This window comes from Arvicanthis niloticus, chromosome 7, assembly GCF_011762505.2.
Source record: "Arvicanthis niloticus isolate mArvNil1 chromosome 7, mArvNil1.pat.X, whole genome shotgun sequence".
Taxonomy (NCBI): Eukaryota; Metazoa; Chordata; class Mammalia; order Rodentia; family Muridae; genus Arvicanthis; species Arvicanthis niloticus.
In genome coordinates this window covers 73,487,119-73,505,943 of record NC_047664.1, presented here as the reverse complement: position 1 = coordinate 73,505,943, position 18,825 = coordinate 73,487,119, and the positions used below count along the sequence as shown (strand labels likewise).

The window sequence follows — 18,825 nt, the reverse complement described above, 5'->3', positions numbered from 1 at the left end:
TACATTGGAATGCTCTGTCTCTTCTTTTATTTCCTCACTGAGGTAGAGCGTCCTGGAGAAGGAGTCATCATCTCAGGAATCACTGTCTTCGGATCAGCTGAGGTCTTTGGGATTTACCTGGAAGGGAAGCCTGTACATCAGGTCTTAATCCCTTCTGTCTTTCTGCTCACTGGACTTGTCTCTGTCTCCCAGCCTTTGCCTTACTATTCACCTGCCTGTGCTTTCCCTGCTGATCTTTGTGGGTGGCCCCTTGTCACTCACGGTCATCATACCTATCTATCATCTTGTCTGAAAGGCCTGCCTGGACCATCCATTCTCCCATCACTACATTTTATCCACTCTGTCTTGTTTACCATGGACTTTTTATGCTGAGTGCACACACTGGTTTGTTTCCCACTCCGTTAGAAAGTGGGGTCCTTGAGAGCAGAGCCATCAGCATCTCCTTCACCACTGTCTCCTAACATCAAGATAGAACATGATGTGAACGGACTTTCAATAAGTAGCAATTGGAGAAATAAATAATGGATGTTTATTGATAAATTCACATTGGTTGTCTAGAACTTTTTCATCTTGATCCAACCATATCAGGTCTTACTCATTCTATTATGCTACTGTCAAAGCAGAACAAAACCAAAACAGAACAAAAAAAATTACAAATTAACCCCACATTCAAAACCCTGTTTTCAAAGGCTGTTCGATTTGATGATTAAGTAAATTTTTGTAGCACCTTTGCAAATAATTTGATCAAAATATCTTATTTTATAAGAGGAAATTTTAGGAGACTAATACAAACCTATGTTCAAGAAAATATAGTACATTTTATAATAGCAAAATCTCAGAAATATTTTGGGGTCTATTTATAGACCTCAGTATATATAAACTACATGCTTGGTATGAAAAAGTTATAATAAAACATTTATATGTTTTTGTACCATGTATGTACTGCATACATGCTTCCAAATATTCAAAGAAAGCTTTGCCATGTTTTTGCCAAAGTGATAACAATTCATCTGTGCACACTGAGATTTTGTGAGAGAACGCTTTGTTTATGCTCAGTGAGTATCTATTATGAAGATGTTTTTAAGTGGAGAATGAAAAACTCTAATGACCCACAGAATTATTATACCTCATTATTTAAGGGCGGGTGCTACCTTTTACTACACCTTCTTCCTCCTTCTGTAACTAGTAACCAGATTTGATATGCTCATCTTTCTTTTTCCTCAGGCCTCATGTCCCGTCTCCGCTATCCTGTTGGGCTCCTGGGCAGCTGTTTGCCAGCCACATCTGGTTTTAGCTATGGTAAAGTACACACATGTGCTGAGGGAAGACATCCATCTATCCATTCAGGAACCACCCCAAAGATTCTTCAAATTCTCAGTTCGTTTGAAATGGCTATCTGCATATGTTTCCTTTAAAAATGTAAATCTCTTGCTAGAGACATTTAAACAATTCATCTCCCGGGGCGATTTGAAGTCAGTAGCAATGTTTTGTTTTTTTTTAACTTTGCATTTCGCCGTGCAGTATGAGGACCCATCATCCTCCCATTTTGATAAATAACTACTATTCTCTGGATGTTGAGGCTGTTGTTTTCTGGTTACAAGGGTTGCTGGGAAATGATTGTTTTCCATGAGAGCTGTTGAATGGCCCCACTTCACCTTGGTTCAAACAGAACAAATAGGTGTTGAAGCCAGAGTTGAAAATGTTGAGGCCCAAGCTGCCCCACTTTGGGCGGCTAAAAGTGTTGCAGCCCTCTCCACTCCGAAATTGGCGGCCACTGTTTCCCGGCCCAAGCTGCTGCTCCGGTCCACAGGTCAGGGTTCAGCAAGAGAGAGAGTGAGGACGGACTCGAAGAATGGAGACCAGACAGAGTGTGATTCAATCCTGTTTATTCTTCAGTCTCTCTTCCTAGTCCAAGTCCCAAGTCTTGAGTTCCTAGTTCCTAGTTGTACTCCTTCTAGTTCCTAGTTGTACTCCTCTTGTTCTCTTCCGAGTGTCTAATGTCTACTCCTACTCCTAGTGTCTGAATCTCTGTTACTCCAAATTGTTTTCTAGGTTATACTCTCTAAAGTGTCTGATTCTTTCATCTGTCTGCCTCTCGACTTTTATCTGTCTCACTTCTAAGCCACGCCTCTAAGTCACACCTTTAATCATGTCCTTAGGTCTTGTCTCTAGATCTGATCTCTAAGTCACACTCTTAAGTCACACACCTTTAATCTCACACATTTAATCTCACACACCCAAGGAAAGTCCTGGGTATCTAAAGCAAGATGTTATCAGAGTGTGCTCAGCTGTTGTAGGCTACTGTAATCCAAGTCTCATGTCAGGGTATATGGCTCAAGATGGCTGAAAGGATGATAGCCACTTTCTGCTAAAAGTCGGCTCCCAACAAATAGGTGTAGTAGTCATTTAGATATTCTCTTTTATGATCAAATTTTCATCATCTTTGCCCTTAAAGTTAGATTCTACACTTTTCCTGACTGATATATTCTTTACACTTTTTCTTTTAACGATTCATCTTAATTTTATGTGTATGTTTTGTCTACATGTGTGTAACAGTTCTTCATGCAGGCTTGATGCCTGCAGAAGCCAGAAGAGGGAGGGAGCTGGGTTACCTTGAAATGGAGCTAAGGATGGTTTTGAGCCAGCTCGTGGGTGCTGGAGACTGAGCTCTGGTCTTCTGCAGGAGCAGTGGCAAGTGCTCTTAACCACAGAGTCATCTCTGCAGATGAGCAGACAAAATTACGAGCTGTCATTTATTAATATTTTCCTCTGTGATAATATTTGGTCAAGAAATTCTGTGCCACTGTCAAGGTCAGAAATCTGTTCCTCCTGTCACCTTTACAACAGCATTTCATTACTGGGCTGGGGACTACTTTTCAACACTGGTACTAGGGGCTTAACATCAATAATGCTGCTAAGTGCATTATCCTAAAGTTCCTGCAGATGGCGGTGTTGTTGTAGAAAAAGTAGGTGCTTAAAAAGTTAAGCTTCCATAGTTTCAAGGGCATTATTTTTAAAAACAATTCTGTTTTCCCCCTTCCTGGCTTGCTTATGAGAAATATACAATAACACAAAATTTCCCTCAAACACATGTTTAGATGTTTGGTGGTTAGCAGTCTGGCAATGGACGTGTATATGATTATGTAGTACATGATTAGACCCATCCCTAAGGAGAGGATTTGCAAGACAGGAAGGGTGTTTAGCAGTGGAATGAAAATGGTAGGAGGAACTGAAACAGGAAGAGGAAGTACCCCAGGAAGAGGAAGTACCCCAGGAAGAGGAAGTACCCTAACCTTAGCACTATAACAAAACCAGGTTGGGAACATCCATGTTTTAGGTCCCACGACTAGTTTTGTTTAGAAAAGTACACAGGTATGTTTAATATAATGTTTTGATAGTCTCAGTGTTACACATTCCTGTCTCCAAGCAGGCAAATCTTTTAACCCTTTATGTCTTGGATTATATATTAAGTTACAGATCCTTACCTGTGTATCTTTAACATCTATGTAAAGCAAGGAGACAGGACTGGATAATTCTGAAATCCTCCCTCCTCCCTCCCCCTCCTCCCCCCTCTTTCTCTCTCTTTCCATTCTTTATTCATTTTTTTTTTTAACATGAGTCATTTGCCTTTCTAGAAAAGTGGGAGATAGATCCGTCAGAATTGGCTTTTGTCAAGGAGATCGGAAGTGGTCAGTTTGGGGTAGTCCACTTAGGAGAATGGAGAGCACATATCCGGGTCGCCATCAAGGCCATCAATGAAGGTTCCATGTCTGAAGAAGATTTCATTGAGGAAGCCAAGGTGATGATGTGAGTACAAGGCCCAGCCCCATGTAAACATGGTCCCGCCCCTCAGACTCTCAGACAGAACCTGGACTTTGGAATCAGACACGCCTGCACCTGGGTCACAACTCTCCCCAAGCCATTTATGTAACCCAGGCAAATTACTTAACGGTTGTGTGACACGCATGAACTATGTCACCCTCAAGTCTCCAGAGCCCTCACCTATAAAATCGGGAATAACGGTACTTCTGGCATTGGATCTAGGTGTGAGTTAATGAAACAGTCAATGAGAAAGACAAGGAAAGTATATTACGTTCAGCTCATTGGTAGGTGCTGAATAAATCCTATTTAGTTTCCTGGTGTTTTGTTTTGTCCCCACACAAACCAATACATTGGTTGTGGTTTGTTACTATAATCTGACCTTGAATCAGGAAGGCTCAAATCAATGTTCTCTAAACATTTGTTGAGTGTTTGTATATGAAGCTCTGCAGTGCATCAAAGTAGAACAAAGACAGGTATCCTCACTTCAACTGTTCTGTTGTGCAGAGTATATAGTTCTGCCCTGAAGGCAGGCAAAATGCACAGAGACTAGCTAGCCACCGGAGTGATGAGCTAGAGCCATTTTCCACGGAGACAGAGCAACTATGACTTTTTAAAGTGTTTTTAAGCTCTCACCCCAAGTGTCCTATCAAAACATTCTTTCTCCTACCCGATTACAAGAGAATGAAATGGAATTAAGGTAAACACAATTGTCCGGGGACATCAGCTTCCCAGGGATGTTGCTGCTGTGTTGTTATAGTTGTCACACCGTACCTGGAACACCTGTTGCTGGCCTGTGCTCTCTGATCAGGGAGTTCTGTAACCCAAGGACAGAAGAGTAGCAGTGTGACTGGATTAAACAGCATATGAAAAGAACAAATGGGAGATAGCTAGCTCTAGGTTCAAACCATCTCACAGTCTTTTCTGAACATGAGGACACGAGGGGCTTCTTGAATGAGACAACCCTGGTTGGGAGCTCAGGAAATCAGACTTTCTGGGGATGAACAGTTGAGTGACTAGGAGAAAAACTTCTCACAGGCAGAGACTCGTGCATGTAGAAATGTGTGTTCCTGCTTCCTGTCATGTTACTTTCTCTACACACATATCGGTCCTTGGTTAGAGACGTGTCATGACTCACTGCAGGACAAATGTATTTATATTTGTAGCCAGTAAAGCTATTTCCTTGGGACTGGAATGTTCTCCGCTGCTCATAAGACTTTCGAAGCTGATAAAAACTTACATGATTCAGGAGTCCAAGAATGTGTAAGAGTCACAAGCCCCTCCACAGGGTTACAAAAACAGTTAGTAATTGCTAGGAAGAGGATTTTCTCTAGTGTAGCTCGCTAAAAGCTGTACAGGGAGCTCCAGGTGTGTGTGTGTGTGTGTGTGTGTGTGTGTGTGTGTGTGTGTGTGTGCATGGATGTGTGCGTGGATGTGTACATGCGTGTGTGAGTGTGGTGTTGTTGGATTGGAGAAGCCTATTAGAAGATTAAAGATGGCTAAGTAGTCAGGTAAATGGATGAGGCTAGAGTTCAGGAGAGAGGTCAGAGTGGAGGGCATGAATTTGAGAATGGTCCCCAAAGATGATAATGAGAACCATGAAACTTGATTCTGTTACCAAGGGAAGGGAAGAGTCAGTAAAGGATATCAGGAGATGCCCTCGAATGTCTCAGGATGCTCTTCCAAGGGAAGACACAGGTGCTCAGGAACCTTACACAAAAGCTGAAAAACTTTTGAAAATACTTTAAAAGAATTAAATTATCTGGCATCCACGGAGGAGAGGCCCTTGGGCCTGTGAAGGCTTGATGCCCCAGTGTAGGGGAATGCCAGGGTGGTAAGGTGAGAGAGGGTAGGTGGGTGGGGGAGCACAATCATAGAAGCAGGGGGTAGGGGGTTGGGATAGAGGGTTTGGAGGGGGAAACTGGGAAAGGGGATAATATTTGAAATGTAAATAAATAAAATATTCAATAAAGAAAGAATTACATCTACCAATTGTCTTACAGTGAGTCATGAAACTTCTCTAACCAGGGATGTGTGTAGAGAAAGGAACATGACAGGAACAGGAACACACATTTCTACTCACAGGCTTCTCTGCCAGCTCAAAGTTTTTGTCCTATTTGTTCAACTGAATCACATATGAGGGTTTATTTACCTGCCTTTGCCTTACTTCCAATAGACATCTGTCTTAGCTCAGATACATTTTGACAGTTGCCCTAGTAAGCAAATGCTTTGTAATGTTACAGTTCTCAAATACGTCCATGAAGTTATATAGTCTCGGGTTTCTTATGGCTTGAAATGTTTCATTCTGAGATGTGCTGTCCTGACATTATTTTGCACACATGCAAACTGCATTCCTTAACTGGGAAGCACGCTTATGGACTTGAAAGATAAATCAAAGTATGCCGAATGTATACCTTCCCTTCTCTCTGTCTGTCTCTCCGTCTCTGCCTTCTTTCTCTCTCACTTAATCTTTATGATTGATAAAAAGAACATGTCTAAGGTACTTTTCACAACATTTCTGAACAACAGAATTGCTTATGATACATCTTTTAAAATTACAAAACATTAATTCATAGTAGACTAAAAGGCATTTAGATGTTGAATGATATATTTGGTGTATGTTTGTGTGTTTGTGTGTATGTGGAGGGAGGGGAGTTTGAAGTCTCAGTTGCCAAAAAAAGTATTAGGGCTGGGGAGATTGCTCAGCTGTTATTGGGTATGAGTTGCTCTTGCAGAATACCCAGGTTGAATCCCAGTACCCATATGGTGGTTAACAACTATTTGTAACTACAGTTCAACATATCGGAAGCCCTCTCCTGGCCTCTGTGCTGTTGCTTGCACACGGTACACAGACATATGTGCAGACAAAAAAAACCACCTATACACATAAAACAAAATACATATTAAATTCAAGAGCAATCCAGTTCACAGGTATGTTCTTTCCTCGACAGGAAACTGTCACATTCGAGGCTAGTTCAACTTTATGGTGTGTGTATACAGCAGAAGCCCCTCTTCATAGTGACGGAGTTCATGGAGAATGGCTGCCTGCTGGACTACCTCAGGGAGAGAAGAGGCAAGCTCCAGAAGGCGCTGCTCTTGAGCATGTGCCAGGACGTCTGTGAGGGGATGGCGTACCTGGAGTCGAGCTGCTATATTCACAGGGATCTGGTGAGTCGGAGGCCAATCCCTTCCTGTACGCACCTGCATGGATTAATTAATTTTCTTATCTATTTTGCAATGCAGGGGGTTAAAGCCAAGGCCCTGCACATGTTAAGCCTGTGCGCTATCACTGACTTAAGTCTTCCAACCCTGAAACTTTAGTTTTAACTGTCCTTTAACGTTTTAACCACGTAGGAAATTACTCTAAAATGTCTTTCACTAATTAACTACCTAATGAACCAAATAACTACAACGACCTTTCCTCTCTTCTCTTCCTCATTCCCTTATTTCTTTTCCTTGTTTTCTTTTTTTTTCTTCTTTCGACCAATGTCAAATTCCATAGTCAATGTAAGTATTACAGCTCTGAGAGGGAAAGGTAGCCTAGCAGTCTGGAGCCAAGGAATGCCATAAAAATCACACAGCGCAACAAACCCCACCCAAGATACAAGAGGGTGGCTTCCTGTGCTCTGGTGAGAAGCAGCAGGAAGCTGAGCAGGAGGCAGGCTTTATATGGGGTTTCTTGGGGGTGGAGTCTACTAGAGTGATGATTACCAGGATCGGGAATTGGAGGGATTTTAAGTCCTGAGTTTGGGGCAAGACAAGGGATTGGTGGGATTTTGAGCTCAGGGATTAATGGGGTTTCCAGGGTTTTCAAACCCGGAAGTGAGCACAAACCTTTACCTACAGTCACACTTGTCACAAGTGTTTCATGCATGCTGAGCGATCTGGGCACTGGAGGTACAGCTGGGAAGGACCAGTCCCTGTGAATCTTACCCAGTAGTGAAGTTGCCTTGTGTGGAGGTGGTTTGTGACAATACTGCAGGAATATTGTTGATATTCACGATGGCGACTAAAAATGCCCAGTGGTTCTGCTGGGTAATGTTCAGAACATGCCTACTTGAAAAGGCTCTCTTACTCCGGACTGATTGCCAGTTGTCCCTCTCCGAGTCCTTGCTTCTGCATCCTGAGGAACACATCCAGACCACTGCACATTGCTTCAAGGCACTCACACTGTTAAACTCAAGGGAAAACTTGAGAAGTCTTCACAAATCCCTGATGCTGTCTCTTACAAAGAGCATTGTGCTTTGGGGCTCACATTTCCCACACTGATCCCATTACAGCACTCATCCTTGAGACTGGAGGATCTCGGGGTGAGGCTGGAGGTGTAGTTACACTGATTCCAGAACACCGAACACCGTGGGAAACGGACTTATCTTGCCTTTAATTCAGAACACTCATGGCTTTATTATACTTAGTTTCATACGCTAGCTAAGCACTTAGATTTCTTTTTATAGTTTTTAAAAAAGATTTGAGATAATATAATTACATTTCTCTCTTCCCTTTCCTCTCTCCAAACCTTCCCATATACCATGCCCTGCTCTCCTTCAAATTCATGGCCTCTTTTCCATGAATTGCTATTGCATGTATACATGTATATGTATATGCATATATATTCCTAGATGTAACCTGTTCAATCCATATAATTGGTGTGTGTCAAAACTTTTCCTATGGAGATGCTACACACGTGTCTACTCACCCTAGATAGGGAATCTATGATGCACCAAAGTATGGATATAACCAAAGTCCAATGTGGTGACTTTTTTTTTGGCGGGGGGGGGGGGGGATTACTTACAGGGATATGTGCTTCTTATACTTTTGAGTAGAAACGATTCAAAGACAGCTGCATCACCAAGGCCCACCCCAGCATGAGTTAGAACTCACCCCAGCTGGGAACCGGGAGCACACTGCACAGCCTGCAGGCATCTCAGCAGATTGGAGAGTGTCCATTCCAGGTGCCTCAGTTGATCTAAACTTTTTCCAGGAGCTCAGCTGGTTTCCGCTTCTTCCACACATTCGGTGTGATCTCAGGGGTCTTCTTCATAACTCAACTTTAACTGAGAGGGACTCTCAACTTTTATTGCTTACTCTGGCAGGGATGGACCTAGTGAATCTGGTCAGTTTCAGGGACTTCCTGAAGCTATTTTGAGTTGTTTACCTTCCTGTTTAAGGAACTTCCTTTAGGATAGAAAGTTACACAACAGTATGTTGCACGCATGTGTGTGTGTGTGTGTTTGTGTGTGTTTAAGGCTGACCCTTTGGCATGAATCACCCATTAGTGTGTTTTTTTCTGGGAAAGACCACTTCTCCCTCTCCCAGCATTCCTCAGTTGCACACAGTTCTTTGTGTTTGTAGGGCTGAGGCCTCATGGGCATTCCCCCATCCACTTTGTCAAGTCCGTTGGTGTCATCCTTGTTCAGCCTACATTTGAGCAGCATATTGCTGGGATTTTTATGGGTGCATCTTCAATTACTAGAAGATCGAAACCTATACTCATGAGTGATAATAACAGTGTTAAGACTATGACTTGTAGGGTTGGAAAGATGGCTCAGCAGTTAAGAGCACTGACTGCTCTTGCAGAGGTTCTGAGTTCAATTCCCAGCAACTACATGGTGGTTCACAACCATCTGTAATGGGATCTGATGCCTTCTTCTGATGTGTCTGAAAATAGCTACAATGTACTCACATACATAAATAAGTAATTCTAAAACAAACAAACAAACAAAAAAAAAAAAACCAACCATTGGACTGAGCACAGGGTCCCCAATGGAGGAGTTAGAGAAAAGACTGAAGGAGCTGAAGGGGTTTGCACCCCCTTAGGAAGAACAACAATATCAACCAATCAGACTTCCCAGAGCTCCCAGGGACTAAACCACCAATCAAAGAGTACACATGGAGGGACCCATGGCTCCAGCTGCATATGTAGCAGAGGATAGCCTTGTGGGGCATCAATGGGAGGAGAAGCCCTTGATCCTGTGAAGGCTTGATTCTCCAGTGTAGGGGAATGCCAGGGTGGGAAGGCAGGAGTGGGTGAGTAGGTGGGGGAGCATCTTTGTAGATGCAGGGGGTGGGAGGATGGATGGGGGATTCTGGGGGGGGGGACTGGGAAAAGGGATAGCATTTGAAATGTAAATAAAGAAAATATCCAATTAAAAAAATAACATGGCTTGTAGAGGAAAGGTTCTCAAACTTCAACTTTGCTATGTGTGAGCATCACCTGGGGGCTTTGGGTAAAAGTTTCAAAACCCAGATCATAACCACAGCAGTTAAATCAGAGTGTCTGGAAATGAGAGGGTGGCATCAGCACGCAGTCAGCCTGTAAGTATGCAGTCAGCCTCTAAGTATGCAGTCAGCCTGTAAGTACGCAGTCAGCCTGTAAGTATGCAGTCAGCCTGTAAGTACGCAGTCAGCCTGTAAGTATGCAGTCAGCCTGTAAGTACGCAGTCAGCCTGTAAGCCACCGTAGCCCGGCTTGGAGCCTTCCTTCCTTTGCTTACTAGCTCCACGGTGCCAAAAGACCCAGTTAAGTAGGAAAGAGGTTTTCCATGGATGACCTCCTCCTTGTGGGCCTGTTGAGAGGACTGCATCAATCAGTGTGTGCAGGTACCCAAAGCAGTGGCTGTCCCACAAGAGCTCGGCAGTACTGCTGCCACCACTGATGGTGATGGCTGTTTAGTGCACATTCCCCAGAGCTATCGACCCGGCTCTCTGTGGATGGGCACAGTTTCCCGTCCACTTCACTTGCCTTCCTGGCCATGAAGGTTTCTTTCCCTGATAAGGAATAGAATCAAAACTCAGTGGTTCCATGGTCCCGGGCATCCTGTCGGCTCCAGGTGGCTTCAGACCAATTCTCCTGCCCTTGGGTTAACCCCTACCCTCGACTGATAATTTTCTTCATATTCTGCTTTATCTACTGCACTGTATATGGAATACACCAGGCCATATTAGGTGCTTTTCCTGTTGGGGACTTTTCTTGTGGTTTGTATTTGAGATAGCTGCTGGTACTTTCTGGTACCTTCCAAACTGGCTCCTCTGGATCACCGTTTTAAAGCTTGTTGCTTTTGTGACTGGATACTTTAAACCCCAAATTCACTGAAAGAAGAACAGGCCTACCAAATAGTTCATCTACATGAGGCTGATCAAGATGAGAGCTTCCTCTATGAAGTATGCCGAGAATGAGTTACTCTGACTGCAGCCAGGCTGACTTGGCATTGTATTGAGTTCATTGTGGTAAAAACAAAGTAGAGGGGTTAGGAGAGGTGGCACAGTGGTTAAGGGTAGTTGCTACTCTTCCAGAGGACCTGAGTTTGATTCCCCGCAGCCACATGGCAGCTCAGAACTATCTGTAAATCCAGCTCCAGAGGATCCAACACCTTATTTTTGACCTGCACAGGCAAAACACCCATAAACATAAAATAGAAATAAATTTTGAAAGGAAATAGAAAATTATTACTAGGAATTGCTCTACTCACTGAAAGGTTTTAATATATAATTTCTTAATTTTTATTACCCAATGGAGAGCCCCAAGATACAACATAACTGTCTCATCTGTCATATATGCCAGACTTTTATCACTTAAATAAAAGAATGTTAAGATGTTTTATGCCGAGTACTTAGCTTATCATTTGTTAAACTAATCTTCATATTTATAAGGATACTTGTTGGAAAAGATTAGATTTTAAAAATTATTACCATTCAATTTTAACTTTTTAAATTTTTTATTATTATTTATTTATTTTACACTCCAGATTTTATTTCCCCCTGTCCACCCTTCAGCTGTTTCCCATATCTCCAACCCTGTCTCCATGAGGCTGTCCCTACCCTCTAAGCCCCACCCCACCTGACCTCTAAACTCCCTGGGTCCTCCAGTCTCTTGAGGGTTAGGTGCAGCATCTCTGATTGAACACAGACCCCGAAGTCCTCTGCTGTATATGTGTTTGGGACCTCATATTAGCTGGTGTATGCTGCCTTTTTGGTGGGCCAGTGTTTTGTGACATCGAATAATCATTAAAATTCGTGGCATACAAGTAGAGCATTAAGTTATATATATATATATATATATATACTGATATATATATATATATATCAGTAACAGACGTCACCACGAAATTCACATGGGGGCTCATGCAGACAAGTGATGTAAAGAAACCAAGGAAAATGAAAGTAGGCATTTGTGGAAGAAGGACCTGTGACTGATGTCTCTCTTCTTTCTACAGGCTGCCAGAAACTGTTTGGTCAGTTCTGCCTGTATAGTAAAGATCTCGGACTTTGGGATGACGAGGTATGTGACGTCTCTGTCTGTCTACTTTGCCCACTTGTAAGAGGGAGTCGGTGCTTTCAAAAAACAAAGCGTTTTGTGTGTGCGTGAGCGTGAGCGCGTGTACAGGTACAGTTTGTGGCGCTCAGTTCTTCCCTGGTACCCTATGAATTCTTTGTATTAAGCACCTTTTCCCTCAAAGCCATTTCGCTAACCAAATCTTCCGTGTTCAGTCTTGCAATCTGAAGTTGCTATCCCTCCCTTTTTTTCCTGCTCTGAGGAGAGCATCCCTGTGGGGAAGGTGTCCGTGTGGGCTGAGTGTTCACATGGTTGCATGGCTCAGACTGCTTTGGATTTCAGGACAGGTGCTAGCTCTACCTGAGGGGGATGTTTGCTGTGGCCTGTTCTTACTTGTGACGCGCCGAGCTCCCGACCAGCGGGAAGAAAGACACGCACAACAGTTCCTTCCAACAGCAATTTACTCAGGCCTTGAAAGAAATGGGTGAGCCCCGGGGCGATCTGATGGCTCCCTCCTCCTCCTAGGGTGAGCCTTATATCCCTGAAATGACGTCCCAGCACGCCACATCACGCCACTGCAAGCCATAGGCTCGGGCCCAGAAACGTCAGGTCAGGCGATTGCTAAGTCCTCCCATCTCTCCGCCCAGCCAGGAGTTGTACAGCTCTGGCGCGCATCCGACAGGCGCCATCTTTAGGGCGCGCGGTGTCGGTGTGGCTCTCCACACTTACTGTCCTCTTTCAGGTTGTTCTTGATACAACTATGGTAGATCTTAAAATGGAAACAAGAATCTCTCAGTCCATTCAAATAAGTGTGATTAAGTAAATGCATTTTTCATGATGAATAAAATTTTTGAGAGTGAAAGGGAGACATGCATTTGATTAGGTCACCATCAGACACTGTATAACCATGTTTGGAAGCTGGTTTTAGTCGTTGCTGGGATAAACCTAACCATATATAGGTACAAGAATTTTTTTTTTTTTTTTAAAAAACATTTTGAGCACTCGTTTTTTTTTTTTTTTTTTTGTTTTTTTTTTTTTTTTTTTTTTTTGTTTTTTTTTTTTTTTTTTTTTTTGAGCCCCAGAAATTTAACCCTAGTGAATTCCAGATGTTTTTCTGCATTCTTCAGCAGTCCAAGTTTTAAGAGTCTCATGGGGCCATGGTACTGTCATGGAGGTGGCCTGGCTGGTCCTGTTGTGATGTGCACACCAAGATCTGTGCAGCCACAGTCCTCGAACTTTGACTCTGCCTGGCTGTTTGCACAGGTGGCTGTTGAATGTCTATGTAGAAGATTCCTCCAGAAAGTTCCATGGGGCCGACAAAGGTCTGGTTTACTGAGGCATGTCAAGACCCATTTGTTTTCCAGAATCTTTCTGCCTTTCCTGGCCTTTACTTAGGTAGAGAACACCAGTTCTGTGTTACTCTTTAGTCCCACCAACCTCCTGTGGGGACGAGAACTTTCTCACTTGGGGATCTGTTCCCCCCGCCCCCCAAGCATCTTGTTAATAGATCTAGTTTTTTCTCTAAAGTCTAATCTAAAGATTCTCTAAATCAGTGAGAAAGCAACTCCCCTGTTTCTTCTTACACAATCTTTTCTTTTGAAACAGGATCTCTCTCTCTCTCTCTCTCTCTCTCTCTCTCTCTCTCTCTCTCTCTCTTTGTTTTTTGAGACAGGGTTTCTCTGTGTAGCCCTGGCTGTCCTGGAACTCACTCTGTAGACCAGGCTGGCCTCGAACTCAGAAATCTGCCTGCCTCTGTCTCCCAAGCGCTGAGATTAAAGGTGTGCGCACCACTGCCCGGCTGAAACAGGATCTCTTTATGTAGCCCTGACTGTCCTGGAACTCTCTATGTAGACCAGACTGTACTCAAGAACTCACAGAAACCACCCTGTTTCTGCCTCTCAAGTGCTGAAATTAAAGGCGTTCATCAGTATGCCTAGCTTTACAGTCTTTAAAAGATTTTTTCCTTCAGACTTTATTTTTATTTTCTGTATGTAGGGGTTTCACCTGAATGCATGTCTGTGTGCCACATGCATGCAGTGCTTTCAGATACTAGAAGAGGGTATCATATTATCTGGAACTGGAGTTACAGACTGTGAGCCACCTTGTGGATGCTGGGAACAGAACCTGGGTTCTCTGGTAGAGCAGCCAGAGTTCTTAACCACTGAGCCATCTCTTCAACTTCACTTAGGCAGTCTTTACAGAGGAGGGGTTAAAGGGAAAATGCGATAGAATATGTGGGAAAAGTGGGAGCTTGAAGACAGCAATGATAAATAACTTAAAAACATTATTGCCTATGCAAGATGCCAAAGTCAGCTGTCTCTTTTCCCATGTGTTTCATATTCCTGCATATGAGTCTTAAGAAAACTTATTCCTAATCTGTACAAAATATACAGCATAATATACTGGGTATTTTTCATATCAGAAGTATTATAAGGACATACTGTTATTTCCCTCTTTTTGGTGCCACGCAACATATAAGTAAATGAGAGAAAATGTGGCACCCATTTTGGATCCATGTTTTATGATGTACGTGGCTTTTGATGTATCATTGACTACCTTGTCATTGTTACCTTTGGTGTTAGAGCACAGGGCAGTTTCTTTGCAGAATTGAGACTGGACTCTAAAGAACACAAGTACTTGCTCAGTATTGGGACTCTAGAACTGTAGTTTTCAGAGACCCAGTGAAATCAAGGAGGCTGGTTCTAGAGGAGGAAACAGGTAAACAGCTATTTCACTGTGTGCCATCAAGAAGACAAGATGCACAAGCCCTTTCTAGAGGAAAACACTGTTTTAGCAGATCAGAGCTGACAAAGGTGTTTGAAGTAATTAGGCCTTGGAGGCCGTTCACACAGTGTGCTTGAACCCCCTGGTGGCAGGTACGTTTTGGACGATGAGTATATCAGTTCTTCTGGAGCTAAGTTCCCAGTCAAGTGGTGCCCCCCTGAAGTTTTTCACTTCAACAAGTACAGTAGCAAGTCTGACGTCTGGTCGTTTGGTGAGTACGTTTGCTGCCGCTAGATTTACTATGAAGGCAGCCTTCTCTTTTCAACTCTTGCGTCTTTGTTTGTTGATACAATGTAGCACTCTTTGTAAGTCTTCTTGTAACTGTTTTGGCCCTGGAGTCACATACCTCCCGCACAGCTCCGCTGTCTGGGTTGTTTTTTGATATGATGTAGCACTCTTTGTAAGTCTTCTTGTAACTGATTTGGCCACTGGCGTTACTCCTGTACCTCCCTTACCGCTGTCTGGGTCTTTTCCTTCCCCAGCAAGCGCTTGCCATAAGGCTGTAACAAGAAGTCTGGGGACATGGAAGGCAAACACAGCCAAAACTCCCATATCCAGAAGCCTGGAGGAAAGGATGTGTGTCACCACTGAGTTTCCAGTGTGTTTAATAAACGCCTTTATTTAGTTTCGCAGAAGTTCATCTGTTTTCCAGTTTGACAATTTGAACTTAACATCTGGATTAGGAAAAATAGCCCACACCCTTCACTTTATACTTTTAAGGCTTTTGGGATTTTCACCTTGGTTTCTTGGGATCCTTGCACCTTGGCTTCCAAGGCTGGAGGAGGTTAACATCTTGCAATTTGAATGAAACCATTGTTTTGGTTCCAAGTGACTCTTGTTTTTGCATGTTTTATTTGCAGGAGTTTTAATGTGGGAAGTTTTTACAGAAGGAAAAATGCCGTTTGAAAATAAGTCAAATTTGCAAGTAGTAGAAGCCATTTCTCAAGGTTTCCGGCTGTATCGTCCTTACCTGGCCCCCATGTCTGTATACAGAGTTATGTACAGCTGCTGGCATGAGGTAGGTGTCTCGTATTACTGAGACTGTACCATGGTAGCCAAAACTGCCTGTTTCCTGGTAATGCCCTGAGAATCAGTACATCATTTCTCTTATGATGCCCCCCCCAATCCCAGTCTCAAGTCCATTTTGTTTTTCACAATGAATTTTCATCTGGGAGCTCCTTTTCAAGCCTTGTCTGTCTGAGATCGGTTCTTGCAGAAACTGGATGTTTCTAAAGCCTCTTGTTTAGATGATCTATTATCTTGAAGAACCTGGTGGTGGAACTAAGGACAGAACCTGGTTTGTTGAACTTCCTCACAGAGGATGATGTTTTCATTCACTGTGCTTCACTTCTGTTTACCTCCACATTCAAGGGTTTCATCTCCTTCTGGCCTGGCATGTAAGACTCCTGATAGAGAGATTAAACCAGAATAGAAACCAAAGGCAGACTATGCTGGGAGCTACCGCTTGGGAAACCATCACTTAAGAGCTGCTCTTTTTGTTGAAATGCCAAAGATTAAAAATGAAGCCAGAGGGGTGGATTTCTGCCCTCCCCCCTCGTCTCCTTTTCTGGGCATCTCTTCAACAGCCCTCCTATTCTCATCAGACTGTGATTTTTTTAAGAGCTCTGCTTGGTAGTTAGCATGCTTAGCCCAGAAAAATCACAGCTTGGTGGTGGTGGTGGTGGTGGTGGTGGTGATGGTGGTGATGATGGTGGTGATGATGGTGATGATGGTGATAGTAGTGGAGGAGGTGGTAGTGGTAGGTCTCCTGCTGCCTGAAACACAAACAAACTCACATGCATCGTTTGATTCTCAAACCACAAACACGGGGAACACCAGTATTTCAAGAGTGATGAGATTGTTCATATTCCAGAGAAGTGTTTCATTTAGGAAGATTCCAGTGTATGCAAATAGTCACGATTAGCTGTTCTACAAGGAATCATGAAAGACCTGAGAACTGTCAAGTAAGCTGTTAGCAGCAACGGGGGTGGGGTGGGGGAGTGAGGGGGTGTCTTTCCCATCACAGTGTAAACAGCTTAGGTCATGCAGATGGTGGCTGCGATGGTTCTGACTTAGAATTTCCAACTTTATGATGCCACGTTTCGAGCATCAAATGTTGATCTTTTCCTGGGTGAGTACTATAAAGTAGGAGCCTCAACTGGGATGCTGGGAAGGAGCCCATCTTCCGGGCAGCCAGAGAGCACAAGATTGAACACATGATCACTGAAGATGTTGCTAAGCTGTGGTTTCTGGTAGAGTACGTGCATAAAATGCATCTTTAGCTTACGACATTTTACAAGTAGAATGGGTTTATTAGGAGGTGACTGTGTCCCAAATCAAGGAGCATTAATAAGCACCCACATGTGCACAGAACATTGTGATCTTATATTATATATTTATGAGCTTGAGGGGAGGAAAGGTGAACAGGAAGATCACAGAAGGAACAAGGAAACAGTCTCAAATTGCAGTCAGAATATTTACTCAAACAATGCACGCACACACACATTGAAATACAAAGCTCCTTTTTTTTCTCTAGTTCCAACTCTGACATAGCTATCTCTTTAATTTTTTTGTAGAGGGTGAGTGAATAAAATGTAATTAATTATGGAAGTCTAATAGTCTAAATGAAGTCCAGAGGCTCGAGGATGTCCAATCTAATTGTATAGAAGTTAGCTGATGTATATAGTTTGAGACTAGGTAAATATTTGTTTGAATGTCTTCATTAAACTGGCTGTTTTTGATTGTGAGATAATTGGAATAACATGAATTTACTTTTTTTTTTTTTTTAAAAGAACCAAGTTGAAATACTCACTCCTCTTACATTTATTTACACAGCCACTGGGAAGCAATGTTTACAACACTGGCCATTTTATCTGCACAGTTACTCTATACCCGTCCACGCTCACCCATGCCTACCTCACATGTAAATCATGCCACTGTGTGTCAGCCAAGGCATGCTGTTCTTCAATTTGTGCAGAACCAGCATGGGTTGAGGTCTCTGCAAGTTCCACAGCTGCTGTCGGAGTGAGAAGCAAGCTGAGCTGACCAGCTCTCTTTCTGTTTTCCAGAACCCTAAAGGCCGTCCGACATTTGCCGAGCTGCTTCAGGTTCTCACAGAGATCGCAGAAACTTGGTGACCTTAAGTGGAACGCCAGCCCACAGGGTGATCTTGCAAAATTGTCACAAGGTGAAACCATGGGCATCTCTGATGGGAAATATCTCCAATAGGGCTGTTGACTCTTGGCAATGGAGCAAAGGTCACAGGCTTATCACACTGATTTCAATGCAAAATATTCTGATAGTAGTCTTTGTACAGGTGTGAGAGGGACTTCTGAACTACACTTCTCAGTGTCTTTTCCATCTGTAAAAGGAGTGCACTCCACAGCAGCCTTCCAAATGGCTTCTTCATGAGAGGCACCCTCATGACCCTTAAGTGTACACAGACCCCTGACTCCTTCATAAGGCTAAAGTGACTTCTTTCTTGAGGACTGACATTTCTCTCTGGAGTGGTCCATGCAGAGAGGGGAAAAAATTAGATTCTGCCAACTCATGGAATGAAGGAACCTTCCCAACAGTTTCATGTTTGGGGTTGTATAAATGTTTATAGAAAACAAAGCTTTGGGAACCCATGTGAACATTCTGGAAATGCCTTTTATAATCTTGCCATATGTTATTTAATAAACTCTTTTGATTATTGTGGGGCCCAAGTTCTTACATTCTAGTTTTAAATACTGTTCAAAATCTGAACCAATGTGCTCTTTGAACATATCTTGGTAAAATTTTATTTCTAATGCTGTCTGTTATCAGGAAAATCCAGAGCCCACCTTCAGTTCTGATAGTTCATCTTTTGTATATGCGAGACAGAGTAACCTAAGACACCTCGTTCCTTTTTTTTTAATTAATTATTTTATTTATCTACATTCCAGTTGTTGCCCCCCTCCTGGTCCCCTC

General features: G+C 43.0%; 1 protein-coding gene across 1 annotated transcript in view; it reads left to right on the top strand.

Annotated features, from left to right (window-relative positions):
- The window catches only part of Txk (TXK tyrosine kinase), a 60,902-nt gene extending 42,338 nt beyond the window's left edge, over window positions 1-18,564 (top strand). Inside the window, exons 9-15 of the mRNA XM_034509069.2 lie at window positions 1,225-1,299; window positions 3,636-3,807; window positions 6,771-6,987; window positions 12,032-12,096; window positions 14,967-15,085; window positions 15,735-15,892; window positions 17,943-18,564. Of these exons, the coding sequence (XP_034364960.2) occupies window positions 1,225-1,299; window positions 3,636-3,807; window positions 6,771-6,987; window positions 12,032-12,096; window positions 14,967-15,085; window positions 15,735-15,892; window positions 17,943-18,011 (875 nt within the window). The 3' untranslated portion in view covers window positions 18,012-18,564. The remainder of the gene's footprint in view (window positions 1-1,224; window positions 1,300-3,635; window positions 3,808-6,770; window positions 6,988-12,031; window positions 12,097-14,966; window positions 15,086-15,734; window positions 15,893-17,942) is intronic.
- Window positions 18,565-18,825: the final 261 nt, after the last annotated feature.